At 37.7% G+C, this 24,159-nt stretch overlaps 1 protein-coding gene across 1 annotated transcript in view; it reads left to right on the top strand.

Annotated features, from left to right (window-relative positions):
* MORC1 (MORC family CW-type zinc finger 1) overlaps positions 1 to 24,159 on the top strand; it is a 135,456-nt gene that overhangs the window by 22,574 nt on the left and 88,723 nt on the right. The window contains 4 exon segments of the mRNA XM_087817862.1: positions 14,719 to 14,844; positions 20,303 to 20,382; positions 21,062 to 21,135; positions 23,749 to 23,813. Of these exon segments, the coding sequence (XP_087673988.1) occupies positions 14,719 to 14,844; positions 20,303 to 20,382; positions 21,062 to 21,135; positions 23,749 to 23,813 (345 nt within the window).

The following is a 24,159-nucleotide window of genomic DNA, read 5'->3' as shown; positions in this document are numbered from 1 at the left end:
TACATATTTACTCCTATGTTTTCTAGTAGCCACATTAGGAAATGTAGAAAGAAACGGGTAAGATTAATTTTAATGTTTTAATTTAATCTGGTATATATGAAATGTTATAATTTCAATTTCGATGTAAAAATACTAAGAGATATTTTACAGACTCTTTTTAATATTAAATTTTTGAAATCCAGAGTGTATTTTAAACATATAGCACATATCATCTTGAAATAGTGCCCAACAGGCACGTATGGCCAGTGGTTGCCCTATTGGACAGTGCAGTTTTAGACTAAGATATTAACACCCAGTAAACAAACAACTTAAAGAAAAACTTTTTTTTTTGCCTTTGAAGTAAAATTTAGAAAGTCTTTTCCACAGTTAGAAAATATAATGTTTGGTAACACGCCTATAGATTATCTTCTCTATTTTTTTCTGATTTATATTTTTCTTATTGCAACATGTGGAATTCTTTTTTTTCTTTTTTTTAATATATCTTTATTGATTTCAGAGAGAGGAAAGGAGAGGGAGAGAGAGAGATAGAAACATCAGTGATGAGAGAGTCATTGATCAAGCCCGCAACCCGGGCATGTGCCCTGACCGGGAATCGAACCCCGATCACCAGGATCCTAGGTGGATGCTCAACCACTGAGCCACTCCGGGCCAGGCTGGAATTCTTAATTTACACAGAAATGGAGGTTATTTTCTTTCGGAAAAAATCCAGCATAATTATTATTGGGCAAATGTTGGGAACCCTTTCATCAACATTAATATGCCAATATCAGAAAGGAGGTCCAGAATTGTTACTGGCACCTCCATTACTATCTCCCCCTTTTCCCACTGGCCCTGTCCTTCCACTTAAGAGCTGGTTCTAAAACCAATATCTCATGCTATTTAAAAGTCTTGAGCATAAATTTTCAAACAGTTATCTGTCAGAGTGCTTTGGCATTTCAACACTAGCATCAGGAAACAATACATTATTAGAGGAATAATTTGACAGCTCGTGCTTTGGGGAAAAGTTCTTACTGTTTCCAGATGATTTAATGAAGCCAGAAGCTTCTTAAGCCATTTAGGCAGTTAATTATAAAATGAAGAAAGTGGATCAGACCTAGGATATGTACAATTTCACTTTGGAACATTGCATTGGATTTCTTTTTTTTTTTTCTCTTTTTTTTGATTTTTCAACAAAATTTTTCTTTTTTTAAAAAAAAAAAATATATCTTTATTGATTTCAGAGAGAGGAAAGGAGAGGGAGAGAGAGAGAAACATCAATGATGAGAGAGTCATTGATCGGCTGCAGCCTGTAACCCGGGCATGTGCCCCGACCAGGAATCAAACCCTGATCGCCTGGATCCTAGGTTGATGCTTAACCACTGAGCCACGCCCGGCCGGGCTCAACAAAATTTTTCATAGTTTAATCATAAAGTTTTTTAAAGACAAGGATGGAGTCTTCTGAGGAAGGATTAGTGTAAAGAGGCCATAATTTCTGTACCAAGGATGCTACATATTTTATGGCTTCCGATACGAGTACCTTGGTGGTTCCAAAAAGGGGTGGCACCTGAGTTTTCTCCTCTGAAAAGTTGGTGGGTTCTGACATTAACACCCCATTCCTCTTCACTAAAAGATTGGAAAAAAATTAACTCTTGGGGCTAAAAGAACACTTCTGGATCAAGGTAGGTTTTTTTCCTGACACTTCTTGCATTTATGACTTCTGATATTTGAACTCCTAATCCAGTACAGCTTACATTATCTCGGTTCTAGAATAGTGGTTCGTAATGAAATAACTCCTTTACCATTTCTTTTTCTTTTCTTTTTTTTTTTTTTAAATATATCTTTATTGATTTCAGAGAGAGGAAAGGAGAGGGAGAGAGAGAGATAGAAACATCAATGATGAGAGTCATTGATCGAGCCCGCAACGCGGGCATGTGCCCTGATGGAGACTCGAACCCTGATCGCCTGGCTCCTAGGTCGACGGTCAACCGCTGAGCCACGCCCAGCTGGGCACCATTTCTTTTTCCTGTGGTTATTATATCCCCCTAAACCCACTGGGCATGATTGTACATCTGTCCAAAACAAGTTTCAGATGTTGGAACTGTATTATTTTCACCTTCCTTCTTAGATGTTGTGGTCCTGCTGGTTCTGAAAATAATTTAATTTTCTACATAGGAATAGGGAAATATAATCTTTCAGGCTTTTACTTGGCCTCAGAGAAGAGGTGTTCTGGTATTACTTTCTTCCAATTTTGTTTATTGTAAAATCAAAAGTGAAACAGTAGTTTAAAATTTCTTTAGGAAAAGAATTTGCCTGTTATGGTTGTTAATTTGTATTATTCCATTCTAGTGTTGAAGTGTAATTTCTCATAGTTCTTTTTTGCTTGTTTGTGTGTGCTTTTTAATCCCCACCTGAGGATATTTCTTTCCATTGCTTTTCAGAGAGAGTGGAGGAGAGGGAGAGAGAGAGAGAGAGAGAGAGAGACACAGACAGACAGAAACATCGATGTGAGAGAGAGCGATTGGCTGCTTCCCGCATGCTCCCTGCCCGGGGGCGGGGATCAAGCCTGCAACCCAGTGTGTGCCTTTGACGAGGAATCAAACCCGAGACCCTTCGGGGTGCCGGCCAGACCTCTAACCAAGGAGCCACACTGGCCAGGGCTCACATTTTTTTTCTTTTTCTTTTTTATTTATTATTGGCTTCTAAACTTCATTCTCAGTTATTATGTAGTCTTTTTTCCATTTTAATGTTATTCTTTTATATTTAAAGTTTTCAAAAATTATGGTTTACAGTCAATATTATTTTGTATTAATTTCAGGTAAGCAGTGTATTGGTTAACAATCATACTTTACAAAATATTTCCAGTATCCAACTGGCACCATACATAGTTATTACAGTACTTTTGACTGTATTTCCTATGGTGTACTTTAAATCCCCTTGACTAATTTGTAACTACCAATCTGTACTTCTCCATCCCCTCACCTTTTTCAGCCAGTTCCCTAAACCCCCTCCTCTCTGGCAACCATAAGTCTATTCTCTAGCTGTGAGTCCGTTTCTTTTTTGTTTGTTCATTTATATTGTTCTTTAGATTCCACATATAAGTGAGGTCATATGGTAGTTGTCTTTCTCTGACTTCTTTCACTTAGCATAATACCTCTAGGTCCATTCCTGTTGCTTCAAATGGTAAAATTTCATTCATTATTTTGGTTGAGTAATATTCCATTGTGTGAATGTCCCACTACTTTTTTATCCACTCGTCTACTGATGGGCACTTGGGTTGCTTCCATAGCTTGGCTCTTGTAAATAACGTTGCAGTGATCAAAGGGGTGCATATATTCTTTCAAATTAGTGTTTTGTGATTCTTTGGATATGTTCCTAGAAGTGGAATCACTGAGTAAAAAGTTCCATTTTTACTTTTTGAGGAAACTTCATGATGTTTTCCACAGTGGCTGCATCAATCTGCAGTCCCACCAACAGTCCATGAGGGTTACCTTTTCCCCACATCCTCACCAGCACTTGTATGTTGATTTATTGATGATAGCGAATCTGAGAGGTGTGAGGTGATATCTTATTTTCGTTTTAATGTGTATTTTTCTGATGATTAGTGACATTGAGCATCTTCTCATATGTCTCTTGGCCATCTGTACTCCTTGAGAAGTGTCTATTCAGGTCCTTTGCCCATTTTTTAATTGGATTGTTTGTTGTTTTTTTGTTTTGTTTTTTTGGTATTCAGTTGTTGAAGTTCTTTATAAATTTTGGATATTAACCCCTTACCAAATATATCATTGGTAAATAGCTTCTTCCATTTAGTAGGCTGTCTTTTTATTTTGTTGATGGTTTTCTTTGCTGTGCAAAAATTTACTGGTTTGATGTAGTCCCATTTGTTTATTTTTTCTTTTGTTTCCTTTGCTGGAGAAGATATATCAGTAAAAATATTACTAAGATAAATGTTCTAGATTTTACTGCCTATGTTTTCTTCTAGGATTTTTATATTGAGTCTTATATTTTAGTCTTTAATTCATTCTGAGTTTATTCTTGTATACGGTGTTCTAATTTCATTTTTTACATCTGTTTAATTTTCCCAACACCATTTATTGAATAGACTGTCTTTACCCTGTTGTATGTTCTCTCTCCTTTTGTCAAATATTAGCTGACCATATAGGCATGGATTTATTTCTGGAATCTCTATTCTGTTCCATTGATTATATGTCTGTTTTTATGCCTGTACTATGCTGTTTTGAATACTATTGCCTTTTAGTATAGTTTGATATAAGATAGCGTGATTCCTCCAACTTTGTTGTTCTTTTTCAAGATTGCTGTGCCTTTCAAGGTCTTTTGTGGTTCAATCTACATTTTTGGATTATTCTAATTCTGTGAAATATGCCATTGGTATTTTGATAGAAATTGTGCTGAATCTATAGATTGCTTTGGGTAGTATGGACATTTTAACAATATTGATTTTTCCTGTCAGTGGGCATGGTATGTGCTTCCATTTATTTGTATCTTCCTAATTTCTTTCTTCAGTGTCTTATAATTTTCCAAATACAGGTCTTTTACCTCCTTGGTTAAATTATTCCTAGGTTGTTTTTTATTATGCAATTGTAAATGGGATTGTTTTCTTATTTTTCCCTTTCTGATAGTTTATTAATGGTGCATGGAAATGCAACCGATTTCTGGATATTTATTTTACATTCTGCTACTTTGATGAATTTTTAAATCAGTTCCAGTAGTTTTTTGGTGGAATCTTTATGGTTCTTTATATACAATATCATGTTATTCTTGCTATGTAGTCTTTATTGATTTCAGAGAGAGGATGGGAGAGGGAGAGAGAGATAGAAACATCAATGATCAGAGAGTCGTGGATCTCGGCTGCCTCCTGCACGCCCCCACTGGGGACCAAGCCTGCAACCCGGCATGTGCCCTGACCGGGAATTGAACCCTGATCTCTTCGATCTTAGGTCGATGCTCAGCTGCTGAGCCACGCCCGGCTGGGCTGTTATGTAGTCTTGATAAGTCTGGTTTCATAAAACTTTCTTGATAAGTGGCTTTATAATAGTCCATTGAATAGATTCATGATAAATTATAGAACTATTACTGTGTTTTTGGATGCTAGCATTGGCCCTCATGTTTCACATTATTTATGGATAATGATGACATAAACATTCATGCAGATGGATTTTTTTTATTCTTTTGAATTATTTTTTAAGACAGATTCTCAGGATGGGAGATACTGAGTCAAAAAGTCTTAACTTTTGTATAGTTCTTGTGAATATTTGGCATCAGTTTTAAACTTAGCAATCAAAACCCTTTATCTGCTTTGGGCTGAGGCACTAACCATAGTAATCAGACCATTGGCAGGGCCTTGTTTCAAGATGACAATAACCTCATGAAAATTTCATTAGGAGTGAGGTTCAAGCACACAGGCAGTGGTGGCATGGGCTTTTGCAATGTCAGTCCAAAGACAATCTGTTTTCACTTAAATTTTAAAAATGTGTAAATAGATAACAGACATCTCAGAATTTCGGAATGCAGATGAGGCAGAAGTTTGCATTTAATGTGTGATATTTTAAATTAGAATTTGAATCTGTGAATGCATTCTGTGAGGGGTGCCAGGGAATCATACATAGCTTCCAGGGTGATATGCAGAAAGTGGGTTGCATCTGTAGGGAAAGAATCATGTTGAATTATATGTCATGTATTTATGCCATCCCTTTTCCAACTGTCTTTAAAAGTTTTGGATTCTTTTCATTAAACCCACTAAGTTGATACTAATCGTTTATTTTGATATTCTCTTTTATTTTCTTCTATATTCTTTAGATTTTTCTTATTCCACTTTTCCTGTTTCCTTGTGGTGTATATTTTATTTGTTTACTTTTAAAGTCATTTTCTAATCTAAACAATTAAGGCTCTTATTTGCCCCCCTGTATTATGGCTATATTGTATAAGTTTCAAAACTTAGAACTATCATTGTTCCTTATTTTTGAATAGTTTATAAATTCCATTTTGATTTTCTCTTTAGCTCAAGAATTACTTTTAAGTGATACTTTAAAAAATCTACAAGTGTATAGGTTTTTAAAGGGGGGATTTCAAATATACTTTTATTATTGTTCTCTATATTTTATTATGTTCCTGGGGGGATAGAGAATGTAGCCTGTGCTATGTTTGCTCTTGAAAATTGGTTGAGACTTTCTTTTTGCCTAGTGTTTTAAACATTGGAAATAAAATTCTGTGAAGGACAGATTCTGTTCCATCAAGCTTTTAATTAAGTTCTTCAGATCATCCATATATTTTTTTCTCCTTCATCCTCAGTTTCTGAGAACTAGGTTAGACCATCTTACAGTGTCTATGGATATGTCCACGCTCCTTGTATTTATGCTAGTTTTTGCTGTATATGATTCTGAGTTGCTAGATTTGGACACATACATCATTTTGTTTAAGTGAACCTTTTGTTAAAATAAAGTATCCCTCTATGTTCCAGTTAATGCTTTCTAACAATTTTGTTTCTATTTTTGTCTAATATTAACCTGTTTGCTTTCTTTGGTTAACTTTTCTTTCTCTATATTTTGACACTGCTTTATTTTTAACAGTGCTATTTTGTTTTGGCTTATCTCTCATAAATGGCATATAACTAGATTTTTAACTCAGTCTTAGTACTTTTATCTTTTTTTCTTCTCATTTATCTTTATTGTTGAGAGTATTACAGGTGTCCCATTTCCCCCCCCAATTGACCCCCTCCACTTCACTCCCACCCCCTCCCCAGGCCTTCACCCCGTTATTGCCTGTGTCCATGGGTTATACATATATGCATATAACTTCTTTGGTTAATCTCTTCCCACCCTCCACCCCCCTTCCCTCTTTCCTCTGAAATATGATCATCTGTTGCATGCATTAATGTCTCTGGATCTATTTAGTTCATCAGATTATTTTGTTCATTAGCTTCTTCTTAAAGGAGACCCTTCAACTTTTCCTGTAGTGCTGGTTTGGTGGTGATGAACTCCTTTAGCTTTTTCTTATCTGTGGAGCTCTTTACCTGACCTTCAATTCTAAATGATAGCTTTGCTGGGTAGAGCAGTCTTGGTTGTAAGTTCCATGTTTTTCATCACTTTGAATATTCTTGCTACTCCCTTCTGGCCTGCAAGGTTTCTATTGAGAAATCAGCTGACAGTCCTATGGGTGCTCCCTTGTAGGTAACTGCTTTTCTCTTGCTGCTTTTAAGATTCTCCCTTTGTCTTTAACCTTTGGCATTTTAATTATGATGTGTCTTGGTGTGGGCCTCTTTGGGTTCCTCTTGTTTGGGACCCTCTGTGCTTCCTGGACTTGTAAGTCTATTTCTTTCCCCAGGTAGGGGAAGTTTTCTGTAATTCTTTTTTCAAATAGGTTTTCAATTTCTTGGTCTCTTTCTTCCCCTTCTGGCACCCCAATAATATGAATGGTGGGCCTCTTGAAGTTGTCCCAGAGACTCTTTATACTATCTTTATATTTCTGGATTCCTTTTTTCTTTTTGCTTTTCTGGTTGGTTTTGTTTCCTCATGTTCCAAATTGCTGATTTGATTCTCAGCATCCTCTATTCTAGTGTTGATTCCATGTAAATTACTCATTTCAATTTGTGTAGCCTTCATTTCAAATTGGTACTTTATTATGTTATTGATTTTCTCAGTTATTTCCCTATTAGTATGCTTAAACAACCTTACAAACAAAATTCTGAACTCTGTATCTGTTAGCTTGCTTGGATCTATTTCATTTAGTTCCTCTTCTAGAGATTTCTTCTGTCCTTTCCTTTGTGACATGTTTCTTTGCCTCCGCATTTTGGCTGCTTCCCGGTGTTTGTTTCTATGTATTAAGTAGAGCTGCTGTGTCTCCTGGAATTTGTAGAGTGGCTTTGTGTAGTAGGTGTCCTGTAGTGTCCAGTGGTTCAGCCTCCCCAGTCAGCTGAGCTGGGCCTTCTAGGTGCTCCCCTGTGTGGGCTGTGTGTACTGTCCTGTTGTAGTTGAGCCTTGGTTGCTGTTGGTGTCACTGGGAGCAATTGACCCCAAGGCCAATCAGCTGTGAGGACCAGCTGCAACTACAGCCAAAGAGCTGCTGTGCTGGAGACACCCTATGGATCAGGATTTACTTCAGTGGGGCTTTGATGTTCACCAGGTGCGCCCCTTCAGTGTGTCACTTGTGGATGTGGTAGGGTTGTAATCTAGTGTGGTGAAGTCTGACCACCAGGTAGTGCTTTTATCTTTTAATAGGTAATTTACCTTGTTCACATTTATTGTGACGTCTGCTGTGGTTAGATTTACTCTGCCTCCTTATTTTATGTTGTATATTTACTTTGCTTCTTTGGTTGCTATTTGTGTTTACTTAGTTTTTGCTCTGCTTCATTTTTCCTTTTATCCCCTTCATGACATTGGCTGACTGGTGATTTTTTTTTAAAGGGGAAGATTAATTTCTCAAAAAATTTTATTAGTTTGAAAATTATTCGTTCCATTATAGCTTTCATTGGAGTACCTTTACATTTTAAATAAACATATCTAAACTTACATTTTTCTTATCAAAGTGTAGAGTTAAATCAGTGTCTATGTCATCTCACAAATAAATCAAGGCCTTAGTATGCTTTTATCTTTCTTCCTTACCAGTTTCACTTTTTTGATTATTTTATCTAGGATTCATATGCAAACTTTTACAGTATTTTATCACACCCTGCATAAATCATTATTTAGACTAAATTATAAAGTTTTTTTCCTTGCTTACCACTCTATTTTCATCATTTATTAGTTTATTTGTTGGATTATATTCTCTCTTTTTTAAAAATTGAATTTATTGGGGTGATATTGCTTCACAAAATTATACAGGTTTCAAGTGTACAACTAAACAAAATATCTGAACACTGCATTGGGTGCCCTTTGCCCCAAACAAAGGCTCTTTTGGTCCCCATTCCCCATCTCTGCTCACCTTCACCTACCACCTAACGCCATTTACCTCTGACTATCACCACACTGTTGTCTTTGTCTATGTGATATCTGTATATCTCTCTCTATATGTTTGTGTATCTGTATATACATACATATACATACACACACACACATATATTTTCCTGAATCCCTTCATGTTCTTTTAGCTAGCTCTCAACCCCCTTCCTTCTGACAGCTGTCAGTCTGTTCCATGTATTTAAGCTTCTGTTTTTATTTTGCTGGTCAGTTCATTTTGTTGATTAGATTACACATATAAGTGAGATCATATGGTATTTGTCTTTCTGTGACTGGCTTATTTCACGTAGCGTAGTATTCTCCAGGTCCATCCATGTTGTTGGAAATGGTAAGATTTTCTTTGTTTTTAGAGCTGTATAGTATTCCATTGTGTAAATGTACTACATCTTATTTATCCACTCATCTACTGGTGGGCACTTTGGCTGTTTCCAGATCTTGGCTATTGTCAATTATGCTGCAATGAACATAGGGGTGCATGTATTCTTTTGAACTAGTGACTGGGTTCCTTCAGATATATTCCCAGAAAATCACTGTTTGAGTCTCTGTCAAGAGCTTCTCCAGAAAAAGAGCCCCCAAAGGTCCCCACTGGGTCCAGCAGACCCCTCTGCAGGAACTTAGCATGGCAAAGTGGTGTCTCCAGTAGCTGGAGGACCAGGAAATGCACTCCCTAGGCTAGGGCCGTAACAATAGGAGTGCTTGACCCTGGGACAGTGGCCTTTGGCCTCTAGCTAACTCCCTTTTCTCCCAGGCAGACTGAATCCCCACTGATTTTTACCACCAGATGCTGTGTGGACTCCTGTTCCTGTCTCTGTTGCTCTGAGTTGGGGATCCTTGCTTGAAGCTGAGACCCTTCACTCCTGGAGTGAGGGAATTTTGCAGCCAAGATATCCCTCCAGCTTGTCAGCCACCACATGTGGGTGCAGTAGCCAGCCCTTTCCACATCTCAGCCCTTCTTACCAGTCTCTATGGGGTTTCTTCTGTAAATCCTTGGTTATAATAGTTCAGTTCAGCTAACCTTCAGTTGGTTATTCAGGCTGATTGCTCTATAATTTAGCTGTAAATCTAATTGGGCACTGGGAGCAGGTGAGTATAGCTTCCACCTGCTCTGCAGCCATCTTGGCATCTCCCTTGGATTATATTCTCAAATAATTATTTCAAAGTCTGTTGGAGGCAAACTTTTGAAATCTTTGTATTCTTAAATGTGTCTTTGTCACTTCCATCAGCATTTGTATAAACAGATAAAGAAATACTGGCTCAGAATAGTTTTTCTCAGAACTTATTGCTCACTTAAGTTCTTGAATCCATGTAGTTCATGAAAAGTCTGATGCAGATATAATTACTGAACTTTTGTAAAGCATTCATTTTTACCCTTGGATAGTTTTAGGGATTTTCTTTTAATCTTTAAGAATTTCCACAAGGTGTCTATCTGCGGGTCTTACCTTTTTCTCATTCTTTATACTCAGCAATTAGAGGGTTTTTCTACCTTGCTTATTTAATATTGGCTTTACCTTCAAATAGATCCAGATTCAACCACTTATCATCTGCTCAGCTGCTGCTGTCCTGGTTCATGCCACCATCATGCCTCTCCTGGAGCCCTTCCGCTGATTCACTGGTCTCCTTGCTTCCACCCTTGGCCCTCTAAAACCTGTTCTACCCATACCTTTCTGTAGTAGCCAGAGGAGTCTCTTAAACTTCCACTTGCGCCCCGGCCCAGGGATCGAGCCTGCAACGGAGGTATATGCCCTTGGCTGGAATTGAACCTGGGACCCTTCAGTCTGCAGGCCCAAGTCCTAGCCACTGAGCCAAACCAGCTAGGGCCAGAGATTCTAATTTTAAAAAGGACATGTTGTAGAATTCGCTGTCATCAAATGGGCCTGCCATTGCAGGATCTCAGGCGGCCAACGAAATCCATCCCCCCAAACAGCTCTGCGATTGATCCTATAATACAGAGCAACGGAACTTAAATTTTGTGCAAAGTGATTTTTTGAAATTAGGTGCCACATTGACAGTGTGTTTCTAAATTGGCAGTCATTGGGCAGCATTCCATAATGTCTCTAATTTATGTCTTAGCTGACTGGGAATATCAAGAGTTACAGCTTCAAATTGTTATCCTGTGAGGCTTGTCACACTGTGGTTATGACAGAAGTACTCTCATTACTTTGCAAAACTTATAACTTTTCTTTGAAATTACCTTCTTGAGTTTCCATTTCTCTTAGGTATAATCTACCCTAAGATTAAATTTGGTTTGCCCGTTCGTAGTTCAGAATTTAAACTAGTTGAAAATCTTTATGCACTTTTTTATATTCGAGAAAATACAGGACTTATTAATTTCAACCTCAAGAAATCTTCAGAGATTTTATAGGGACTTCAGCAGTAAATTTAGAAAACAATTTTTGTAATAATATACAGTATTCATATGAATAAAAAATATGGCACTTCAGAGATATTCCAAAAAGGATCTAATTTAGTCTAGTGTCTGGAGCTGGGTCATTTTATCAGACATGGATCTCAGTGGTTGGGCTGAATGGGAGTCTTGTCTGCGCTCTCTGTTTTTTGTTCTTCAGTTTATTATAGACAGTTAAACAGAAAGTGAGAGAGAGGTGCAGATAAAGATATGGACACTTCTGGCAAAGTTTAAGGCAGAAAAGAGACATTTAGGAGGAAACAAGTGAAGAACACGTTTTGAAAAAGATGCAAAGCAGTTCTTGATGGGTAGAGAGTAAGAGTATTTTTTCCTAGACCTTCTAAAGATACCCTGATTGATTACTTAGTACCTTTGTATCCCAGTTTCCCAAGCAAATGGCTTTATTTATAGACTGATAGCATTATCATTGAAGATGATCAGTCATTAAAAGTCTTTCTTACTTAGGGAACCCCGTGTTGTTCATTTTAAATTAAGCCAAGGGAGTGCTGAATAATTATCATTTAGTCAACACATATTTATTGATGAGGATGCTAGACTCATGGAATTTATAGCCTCATGGGGATACAGATAAATAAACAGGCAATGACACCACTGAGTGGCAAGTGTTGTGATGGGGGTGTACAAAAGCAGAAGGGGAGACCCAGAGGCGAGTGATTTACCCAATCTTGGGGAGTGAGGAAAGGCTCCGAAAGAAAGTGAGATGCCGAGTTGCATTCTTATGGGTGAGAAAGAGCCAACCGAAAATGACCAAAAGATTGAACGTGCCTCTGCTTGGGGATAAGAAAGCCTGATCCCACATCTGAAGAACTGAGAGTGGTCCTGAATGGCTAGACCAGGGGTAGGGAATGTCCGGTCTGTGGGCCATATAATTTGGTCTGGCCCTGCCAAGGCAACTGCAGGCACGACGCAAAATTCAGTACATCTAGGAGCTTTTTTCATAGCTAATTTTTAAGGTGATAATTTGGTATGGCCTGGGAATGATGTTATAAATCAATATCCAAATAGCCCTTGGCAGAAAAAAGGTTCCCCACCCCTGGTCTAGACGGAAACTGGTAAGAGACAAGGCTGGAGAGTTAAGTGGGAGCCAGATCATGAAGGATCTTCTACATAGTATAAAGGAGTTTGAAAGTTACATTGGGTGACCCCTTTCCTATAGAGACTTTATATTTCACCTTCTTTGTCTTTTTTTTATTTTTTATCACAGATGTTGCAATAGCATAAGAGGTATTGCCATTCTGTTTGTTACAGATAAATAGGAACTTTCAAAAGTAGGCATGTGTGTAGAAATGGGCTAACATAGAGGCTTCTATTCATTTTAAGCCTTGCTTACAAGGTTGGTCTTGTGCTGGCTTCTGGGAATTTGGCTGATAAATAATTCTCTACGTTGATATAAACCTTTTTGTAATAGAGAAAGCTGGCAGAGTGTGCCTAGACTATGCAAACAGTATGGTTTATACTGAAAACCTACTTCTTTTCTGGGACTCTGGAGCTTTTGATATGTGCTAGGCAGGGGGGCCTATGTGACCAACCCCCAATGAAAACACATAGTGCTGAGTCTGTAATGGGTTTCGTTGGGCAGAGACATCACACATATGTTCCTGCACTTTCATAGCTGGGGGAAGAGTATGTTCTGTGTGACCCGTAATTAGAGGGAGAGACCATATGAAAGCTGCACATGGATTCCTCCAGACTTCACTTATCTAACCCAATTTGATCCCCTACTATGTTTCTCAAATTCTCAAACTTGGCTTTGAATTACTTTTACCTTCAAATGATAGAGATGTGTTTGCTTTAAGGACAGTCAAAAGAAAGAGCTGTATTCTCTCTAAGGGCACTTTCAAATCAGGAGATCTGGAAAGCATTTGAGTAATGGCAAAAGTCCTTGAAATGTTTATAGTGTCCCAAGGTGACTTTTTTATTTCTTTTAACAGGTGAGAACTTAGTTGATTGTGCGGCTCCTGGTGTACTAAAATCAACCACATTATTGTAGTGCTACACTCAAATCCAAACAGCCCCTCTTGTCACATTAGAAGTGCATTAGTATTTATAGAATAATATCTATGGACTAGATACTTTTCTATAATTTATATTGGGAACTTTTACTCATGGCTTACTTTCCAATAATTTCTTTTTAAACAATTCAAAGAAATTCCTGGTGTTTTAATGAACTTCGGACCCTGCCTGAAGGAACTTACAGCCAACCAGGAATCCTTGGGTTTCTTATGGGCTTCGTCTTCATTTTTGTAAATTCTTTGGAGAGCTCTGTCCTTTCTTACAGAGTAACTGGCAGTGGTGTGACCCCACTGAGCAGTCCCTCCTTGGAGGACAGGTTTTATATTTCCTCTCCATCATCTTTGTCTCCCCCTGGACTGAGGTAGGATTGTAAAAATGATGGGTTTACTGCTCCCTGATTTCTATTTGGCCTTGGAAGTCTCTCATGGTAGCATTTCCTGGGACTCAGTAGATAAAGAGCACTACTTCTGGAGCGTGGCTGGGCTTGTGTTTGATCTGTATTTCTTGTCGTCTTGGAGAAGATTGACAGTTCATAAGTGGACTTTAATGTAGAAGCTCCCTGCAGTTGTTAGTATGCAGCAACACAGTGATTTCTCAGCGTAGTCTATTTTCTATTGTTTCCTCTCCCATTTTATTGCCTTCCCATCCTTTATTTTTCTCTTTTCTCCTCCTTTTCACTTATCACGTCATCGAACTCCTCCTCTCAGTTGTGCATAAACACTTATTTTAATACTTATTGTACTTACAGAATGAAGTTTTATGTTTCTAGTTCATAATTTTCAAAGCAAATGAAGCATTTTATTGTATTAGCAATAATTTTATGGAAATGTTTTTATTCATGCAGGTCTAGATTCTTTTGTTATGTTAGAGCAGGAAGGTTGTTTTGTTGATTTGGCTTGATCTTATCCTTCCAGGACAAGAGCTGTAATGGAAAGTATATTTTCTACTGCCGATGTAAGTCTGCCTGGAATCAGTTACTTGCCAACAGAAGTTCAGTTCTAATCAAAGTGCAGGTTATTCACGTAGGTCCCTGTCCTTAGATGTCTGCCTTATTTTGTTACTACTTTTACTTTAATCTGTCAGTTGTCTTTCAATTACATGTGAGAAGGAAAATAAAAAAGTATTCCCATTCAACTGCTTATTTGTAAAGAGGCCCACTTAATGAAGTGTGTGAGTGTTGCAAGATTTGCTGGTGTTGTGTCATTAGGTTTAGAAGAAAAGTTCCTGAGGCTGCTTATCACCCATCATAACCTGACAGCCTGATTTTATTTCCTTCTGAAAAGATGTGTCATCATTGCATCCTCTAATAGCCTTTGCTGTTTTCTATTCCAGTTTCCCAGAGAGATGGTCATTCAGAGCCTACACGTCTGTTCTGTATTTTGATCCTTGGATGAGAATATTTATTCAGGCCAAAAAAGTTAAAACAAAACACTTATGTCATTGCCTCTATAGACCCAGGTAACTCAACTTCCTTTACTTATCTTCACACAGTTTTTATTTATAAAATCAATATTCCCTTCTCCCCAAAATTTGTAGTAAGATTTTTACAATTCAATAGCAGGATTTTACAACTTGATGGTAAGATTTTTGCTATTATAAATAAAATTTAAACTGCATTCTAGAAGGTTTGCTAAAGAGTAATCATGTGTTACAAATATTTAGCCATAATAACAAAACACTGCATTGAACTCTCTTAAGTTAAATAATCACTTCAAGTAAGAATTTGGCTTGTACTTTAATGAATCTTAGGTGCTTCGCTTGTGATAGTTTCCATTAAAAAAATCACAGTTCATTTATAATTTTTGTTTACTCAATATATTTGAACTATTGAATAATGTGCTTCTTTGTGTGTATATATTTTATGTTTAGAATGAACATATTTATAAATACACATTTGGTTCATTTATATTTTAGCATAAACCTTTTTTATTACCTCTGTAAATCTAGTTAACATCTATCGCCATACATAGTTACAAAGTTTTTTTCTTGTGATGAGAACTTTTAAGATCTACTACCTTAGCAACTTTTAAATAAGCAATTTAACTGTAGTTACCTTTGCTGTACATTATATCCTTATGACTTATATAACTGGAAGTTTGTACCAGCATAAACTTTTTTAAACTGACATTTGCATATTATAAAAGTTACCTTGATCAACTACACATGCAGTCAGAACAGTCATTCTTTGTGTGTGGGGTTTCTGGGTGATCATTTATTTATTCACCACACATTTATCAAAGTCTTTTGTGAGCCTTAGGTTGTGCTAGGTACAAAATATAAAAAAATCAGATTAGTTCTAGTTTTGAGGAGCTTAATATCTACCAGGAGAAACATTTAATGCTTGTACACTGTCTATATATATGCCTTTTAAAAAAATTGATTTCAGAGAGAGGAAGGGAGAAAGAGAGAGAGAGAGAAACACTGATGTGAGAGAGAAACATCGATTGGCTGCCTCCCACATAAACACCCTGACCTGGGATTGAACCTGCAACCTGGGTATGTGCCCTGATCATGAATCAACCCACCACCCTTTAGTGTACAGGATGACACTCCAACCAAATGAGCCACATCAGCATACATCTAACGGGCTATAGATATGCCTTTTTACATGCATTATTTTGTCTGATTTTTGCAGTGTCCCTGTGAGTTGTGTTTTATCATCCTTGTTTTAGAGATAAGGAAATGTCAGAACTGTATACAAGAGTTCAAATCTTCTGGCTCCAAATTCTTTACCAAATTCCATGCTCTTTCCCCTATAGCACTAACTGTTTATAATAGACCTACATTTGTTATGTTGTCTTATTTTCATGAAAAAGTAGATGCTATACTGGCTTTGTAATCATTCATACCAATATTAATATTAAAAATTTAGATCTCTTAGTTGTATACCCTGACCACACACCAATGGATTCCTCAGAAGCTTTACTTTTGATTTCTAATTACTTTTGATCTGCAGATCATATTATCAAAAATGAAGCATATCAAGCCTCAGACTTTCTCTATAAATCTACCTGTTTGTTCCCTAATTCAAAACTTTCCTATGGGACAGAATTAGAGGACAAGACGCCTCACAGGGGTTTGATTGCTCACATATCTTCCTTTGGTTGTACACCAGTCTGTTTCTGGTACAGTTTCCAGGTGTAAAGTCCAGAATATGAAATCCAGTGTGTCCAGGACGGCACATTTAGTTTCCCCAGACACATTTGGCCTGAGGTATAGCAACTCAGAGAGGGCCATGGTGTGGCATGAGATTAAGTTCACACTCATCAGCAACGGAAGGCCTTTTCCTCCAAGATAAGGGCAAATTTGCTCCTGGAAGAGTCTATATTGTTGAAAGTATTGTTACTTTTGGAAGACTTTCAGCTAGGTGATTTCTAAGGTCTCTTTCAACTTAAAGATTTTATAAGTCTGTAATTCTTGGAGTTTTAAATACTGTTTATATAATACAGACAAGTTAGTATATAGCTGTATTACTTAATCTTAGCAACAGACGTTACTGATTTCTTTGGCTTTGAATTCTTTAACTTTAGTAGGAAAATAAGTCTCAGATTTACATAGACATTAAATCACTGCGTGTGGACATAAAATGGTCACTTTTGAAAGCTATTTAAGGGAGACCAGCGCCAAAGTGTCTGTTGGAAGATCTTCGTTTTTCATTAACATTGCTTTGCCATGGACCAGTAATACTGAAAGGAGCCCCCAAGACATGGAATTGGATTCACCCTGCTTTCTTTGGAACAGCACGGTCCTTTTTTAAGTTTTTCAGGGACACTACGTTTATGGCCTGCTCTTGAATACTCTGCAACACTATTCTTCTGGGATAGTCTTTTCATTTCCTTTTCATTTCAGCAGTAAGAGCTGGACTGCTTGGAGCCCACACCCTCACTGACTTGTTCATTAAACCATTGAAGTAGATGAATTTAGGATGACACTTAGTTATTTTTTTAACATTAAGCTTTTTCATGCAGGTAACTGGGCAGACTTCTACAAATACTTCAGATTCTTTTTTTTTTTTTTTTTAATCCTTACCTGAGGATATTTTTTCCATTGCTTTCCAGAGAGAGTGGAAGGGCAGGGAGAGAGAGAGGAATGATGACGTGAAAGAGACACATCTATTGGCTGTCTCCCACTCTCACCCCAACTGGGGTGGAGCCTGCAACCGAGGCACGTGCCCTTGGCTGGAATCTTACCTGGGACCCTGCAGTCCACGGGCCGACGCTCTCACCACTGAGCCAAACCAGCTAGGGCAATACTTAAGATTCTTAAAAGGAAAGGAATTTATCCAGCTGCTCATTTCATTTCCTCATTCCCAATGCATTTTTCCTCTGAACACACATTGAGGGAGTATGTAGTTAATATGTTTTTATTAGATAATAATAACACATTAAGTACTTATTCTAGCGATTTTCAACCTTTTTCATCTCATGGCACACATAAAATAATTACTAAAATTCTGCAGCACACCAAAAAATATATTTTTTGCCAATCTGACAAAAAAATAGGTATAATTTTGATTCATTTATACTGACAGCTGTTGTTGTATCGGCTGCTGTCATTTTTTTAATTTGACAATCTGAGGGAAAAGAGGTCAGTGCCCCTGACTAAATAGTCAGGTGTTGCATGTTTTACAAACTCTTGTAGCACACCATTTGAAAATCACTGACTTTCTCCAAATCAGCATTGTTCTATGTTCTTTAGCTGTATTGACACCTTTAGTTCTCATGACAACTTTTGAGATAGATACCATGGCTACCATTCAGGTATCCTTTTCTTACAGATAATGAAATGAAATTACAGAAAATGAAGTAATTTTCCCAGCCTTACACTACGAAGAAGGGGCCCATCTACACCTTAGCAGATGGGCTCCAAGCAGTCCAGCTCTTACTGCTGAATCATGAAGGTGTTCTGTCTTGAGTGTATCTGTACTGCTGCTGTTGAGATAATGGAAGAGAGCCTTAAACAGACTCCAGCTAACAAACATTTACATTACATATAACCTGTTTGTGAAAAATTTGCATTACTGTGTACATAAAGTCAGAATATATAAAGGCAATTCTAGATCAAGCTATCATTTAAAAGCCATTACTATTAGCATAGATTCAGGGGGTTGGCAAACCTTTTCTGTAAAAGGCCTCATAGTAAATCTCTGGTTACACTCAGCCTCGTTTGCATATTTTACCTTTATATATATAAATCCTTTAAATGGAAAAACCATTCTTAGATCTTAGACAATCAAAAACAAGCTGCTGGCCCAATTTGGCACATGGGCCATGTATTACCTCTACTTGGCATAGACTCATTGGAGCATATAGATTTAGACTCTCCCTGAGCAAACACCTCTCTTTATATGTCTTAAGACAATTTGGTTTCCAGAAATGATCTATAGGTTTTCACCTAACTCTTGTTGAAAATGTGATGCCTTTTCTAAACATGAAGGTATTAGAGAATGGAGAGCTACCGAGTCAGTAGATATGAGGCAAAAGTGATAAAATGAGGTGTACAGAGGTTTGGGCATTCTCAAACCAAATATTCTGGAATTTTCTCTCCATGATGACTTAAATCAACATTTTAAATCCTGGGTTCCAGGAAGGCTGTATCACAGGTACACATAGTTTCAGCTCCATTCCGCAGTGCTTTTCTCACCTGTACTGTGCTCCCTTTGAGTTTGAGTTTATGGGTGTATATATTTTTCACTTCCTTGATTGTTCTAGAGCGTCTTTACTCTCACTAAAGCACTGGTAATGAAGTAGGAAATATGATTTAGTAGTTTAAAGTGATAATATGTGTTTCTGAGCATTTCAGTTAAAGATGACTGGGGACTGGGAGAAGCAGTTAACCCGGTATCAGTGATGATCTGGGAGAGAGGGTTATGTGTGTCAACCAGAAACGCTGATAATGGAGCAGTTGCATAGACATTTTTTATGTGAAAATTATCCTATTTTATGTATAAGTGAACATTTGTGTGGGCAGAGATTTAAAAAAATATTTATTTATTGAAATTACTTTATTTTTAAAAATTATTATTGAATTTATTTGGGTGACATTGGTTAATAAAATTGTCTTGGTTTCAGGTGTACAATTCTATAATATTGAGTGTTTACCACCCCAAGTCAAGTCTCCTTCCATCACCATTTATCCCCGCTATACTCTGTTCCACGCCCCTGCAATCGCCACATTGTTGTTCGTGCCCATGAGTTCTTTCTTTTTTTCTTTTTTGCTCAATCCCTCCACTCCCAAACCCCCCACCAGAGCTCTGCCTGCTCTCTGTCCATGAATCTGTCTCTGTTTTGCTTGTTAGTCCAGTTCGTTCATTGAATTCCACATACGAGTGAAATCATATGGTACTTGTCTTTTTCTGACAGGTTTATATATTTTCACTTATATGTGGAATCTAATGAACAAAATAAACCAACAGACCAAATAGAAACAGACTCATAGATACAGAGAACAGACTGACAGCTGTTAGAGCGAAGGAGGTTGGGGGGATGGGTAGAAAAAGTGAAGGGATTAAGGGAGAGACACCTCACAGACACAGGCAAAGCATGGTGGTTACCAGCGGGAAAGGGTGTTGGGGGGTAGGAGAGGGTGCAGGGGGATAAATGGTGATGGGAAGAGGCTTGACTTGGGGTGGTGAACACACGTTGCAATATACAGATGATTTATTATAGAATTGTACACCTGAAAGCTATATAATTTTATTAACCAATGTCAGCTGAATCAGTAAAATAAAAAAACCAAAATTTTCAAGTATTAAATGGTAAGGAGTTTCTTTTTAGGCCTAAAGTTTTCTGATTTATCAGCTGGATGCAACTTACTCTATGAATCTTTCTTAATATTTTTGTATCTCTTGAGTATATAGTGTTATTAAATTTTAAAATGATAATCTGACTTGATTATGTTTTCTTTTTTCTTTCAGAAAATATCTGTATGTCACATCTTCTTTTAAAGGAGCATTTAAAAATGAAGTTAAAAAGGCAGAAGAAGCAGTAAAGATTGGTATGTAATTACCTGTGGCCTGCCTCATTATTGTTTATTCATTCTGCAAACATCAATTGCGCATATATTCTAAGATATAGACTGGTCTAGGCACTGTGGGAATGACCACAATTGCTCAAATGTAGTTCCTACCTCTCAGGAATTTTATAACACATTTTTTCCATCTCTGGGTTTGTTTAATTATTGTTATTTATTATAAAGGTATGATCCAAGTTCCAACTGGATTGGTATATTTTAGGAGCCCTTGTTGTCACTGATGCTGAGTTAGATCATTTCAGAGACTAGTGCTGCATCCACTTTAGGGAGGAATGTTCTGCACGTTCACTTCTCTCACAGTGACGAGGGAGCCATCCTTTCCCAGTGATCCAGGAGGGAGGAGTAGCTCTGAGTCCGTATTTTATGGGTTTTAGATAGTTTTCAGTCAGCCAAACATTCAGTTATGACTTTTGAATTTGTACGTATATATTTTTACCCTTTAAATTGCCACATCTAAGAGGAAGCGCGGTATGACCACCTACACTTAGAATGTGTAAGAGCTGTGGCAGGAATATCGGATTTTCTGTGATGACTATTTGTAATCCTTTCTCCCTGGTCATGGCTATATATGCATATAGAATGCTCACTTAAAATTCCTTGAAACAATTTCATGGTATTACAGTTTTCTTGCTTGTGCTTCTAGCGGAACTCTTATTGCAAGATGTGCAAACCAAAGTCAACCAGCCTGACAGAGCTTCCTTGTCTTCTCCCCCCGAGGTATGACATACAGAGCAGTCTTCTTAAATGGCAAACAGTGTCCTTTGCTTTTTCCTGTACATAGTGATAAGTTGTCTCTTATCATTTACTCCTCAAACTTAAAAAAAAAAAGTCTTTATTGATTTTAGTGAGAAAGGGAGAGGGAGAGAGAGATAGAAACATCAATGATGAGAGAGTCATTGAACCCCCCCCCCCCACTGGGGATCGAGCCCGAAACCCGGGCATGTGCCTGACGGGGAATAGAACCGAAGTCCTGGATCATAGGTCAGTGATCAACCGCTGAGCCACACCAGCTCGGCCTCCCGGCATTTAAGTGCAAACAAGTTCAGATGATTAAGTTGATTTTAACACAGGTAAACAGAATAGATGAGTGCAGAGAAAGGAGACGAAACTCAGCAAGTGGAAGAAGGGGAAGACCGAGACAGAGCAAAGATGAACAAAAAGTGGGGTGAATGTGTGCCATGGGGAAGAGAATCCCAACTTTTTTTTTTTAATGAAGAGAAAGGGAATATGAGAAAAAGAGAAAATAATGAAAAGCAGAAAAAAACTAGCTTCTCAAGTCTCCTTGAAAATATCTTTTCAAATTATAGATCCCTATGGACCTAAATAAATGGGCAGAGCAGGGAGAAGACTAATAAGCAATCCTTCTTTTAGTGCTGGGAATTATGTGCTATAATTATGAATATTAATAACAATGCTTCTAGCTCACAAAGCTCTTTTCTTATGAGGTGCTCCACACAGTTCATAAACATTCTCTGTAATCCTTGCAGTATACCCAGGGGTGAGATAGGTTATAAAGAACTATTGTTATTAATTATAATGCATGGCAACTAAGAGAAAAAGAATATTGCTGCAGGACATGTATTTAAGTTTGCTTTTATCAAAAACATGGTGCAAAGTTTTCTACCATGGTGAAGCATTATACTGCGTATTTGCTTGCATACAAAGGGATAAGTAGGTATTTGGAGAAAAAAGGCTTTACTCCATCTTTCCTTCATTCTCTCCCATGGACTCACTGTATGAATCCTTTGCGTGATTTGCCCTAAAGTTTGAAGACCAGGGCTGTGTGTGATGAAGAGCTCTCATACCTAATGGTCATGATTGGGGATGAAATCAAAGAGTAGCACATGGTAATACCCCAAAGCTATCCATGGCTCTCCCCAAATTCTCTTTTTCCCCCACTTATTTCTTTTTAAGTTAAAGATAGACCTATCTTACTATCAATTTAAAGTTTAATCTTGTGTTGTTTTGTCTCTAAGACATAAATTTCCTTGGCTTTATGTATTTGAGAGACAAGAGGAACAGACTCTTTCTAATGGGTCAGGACCTGGTTTCCTTGTTGCCTTAACCTGTCACCTCTCGCTGCCTCTTTGCCCTGTGTTCTGAGTGTACTGCTAGGAAGGGCTGGGACGTCTTTGACCAGCTCACTTTGTAGCTCTGATGCACGCTGGGTTCTTTAATGCAGAGGAGAGAGCAAAGCAGAATGACCTCAGTGTTTGACCTCTTAAATTCCTCTTGGCAGTTGAGTGGTTGAATTTGACATGAAATGAAATAACCATTTACCTTTTTTTTTTATTATTATTGATTTCAGAGAGAAGAAGGGAGAGGGAGAGAGAGATAGAAACATCAATGATGAGAGAGAGTGTCATTGACAAGGTGCCTTCTGCATGCTCCCTATTGGGGACTGAGCCCTCAACCCGGGCACATGCCCTGACCCGGAATCAAACCATGACCTCCTGGTCGATGCTCAACCACTGGGCCATGCCAGCCGGGCTTTGTTTTTACTTTTAAGTCAGTGAAAATAATATTTAGTCAGTGATATACCCATCAAATGAGATGCCCATTTTTCACATCAGGTGGATGAAGCGCGTTAAAAGTCTATTCTTATTTGTTAAATGGTGATGCTTGTTTTTCCCTGTCTAGTTAGAGGGAGTTTATTAGAGATAGGGTAGTGATTGAGCCAAATATGTCAAATTAAAAGAGAAGAAAGACAGAGGGACTGGTATTGAGGCACTCTGAGGTGGCATAGCCTCTGAAGGGAGAGCTCCGGGAGCATCAGGAACTTTATATAAAGGAGGCATTTTCTTTTGGCTACTGACAAAATTTTTTTTTTTTAATTGAATTTATTGGGGTGACACAGGTTAATAAAATTTCGTGGGTTTCAGGTCTGACAAAATTGTTAAATTATGTATTTTTTTTCCTCAAAGAAGCCCTAGTGATTGATTGATTGATCTTGTGATTCAGCATTTTCTGTTCTCACAGACGAAAGCCAAAGTTTAGGTACACTGAGTGACTTTCCCAAGCTGTCAGGGAGTTTATGTGAAAACCTTTGTGCTCACAGAGAGCAGTGGCCCTTTCGGCAGAAAGGACATCAGAATTTGTGCAAGAAGAGAACTGTGGGCTGGGATTTAGTTTGTCTTCTTAGCTATTGGAACTTAGTCATTTATGAAGTATTTATTGAGTATCTATCTACTGTGGTAAAATTGCATTAAGCAGTGTGACCTAGCCCTGTTACCCTTGTGAAACATTTGTGTAATAGGATAATAAACACCGGCTCGGTTGTCGTTAATCTAATGGCATAATGTTCTCTTCTAACCAAATGGTCTTCTCCAGGACGCATTACAGAAAGCTTTGGAAGATGTAGAAGCAAAGCATAAGATTCTTAAAGAGAAACGGAGGTAAGACATAAGATTTTCTGTTTACCAGAATCCTCAGTGCTCTAGTAAAACAAATTCTGATTTCTGAGTAGGCTGATTTGGTGGTTTTTGTGACAGATTCTCTTTCTCAGCCTGTGACATCTCATGATATTAAGCATCATATTATCAAAATCCCCCAACCAACATAATCAATGTAAAGTATTTATAAAATATATATTTGCATGTGCACATATGTTTACATAATGTTAAAACCTCTGAAATATAGAGGAAGAACTAGTTCCATGTCTGATGGGATGAAGAAGTGAACTTCCTAGGGGATCAGCTGTAACTTCACATTTGCTGTGTCCTTTGCTATTTAAACTCTGAA

This window comes from Miniopterus natalensis, chromosome 6 (assembly GCF_054644295.1).
Source record: "Miniopterus natalensis isolate mMinNat1 chromosome 6, mMinNat1.hap1, whole genome shotgun sequence".
Classification (NCBI taxonomy): Eukaryota; Metazoa; Chordata; class Mammalia; order Chiroptera; family Miniopteridae; genus Miniopterus; species Miniopterus natalensis.
This window is presented reverse-complemented; position numbering and strand designations above follow the sequence as displayed.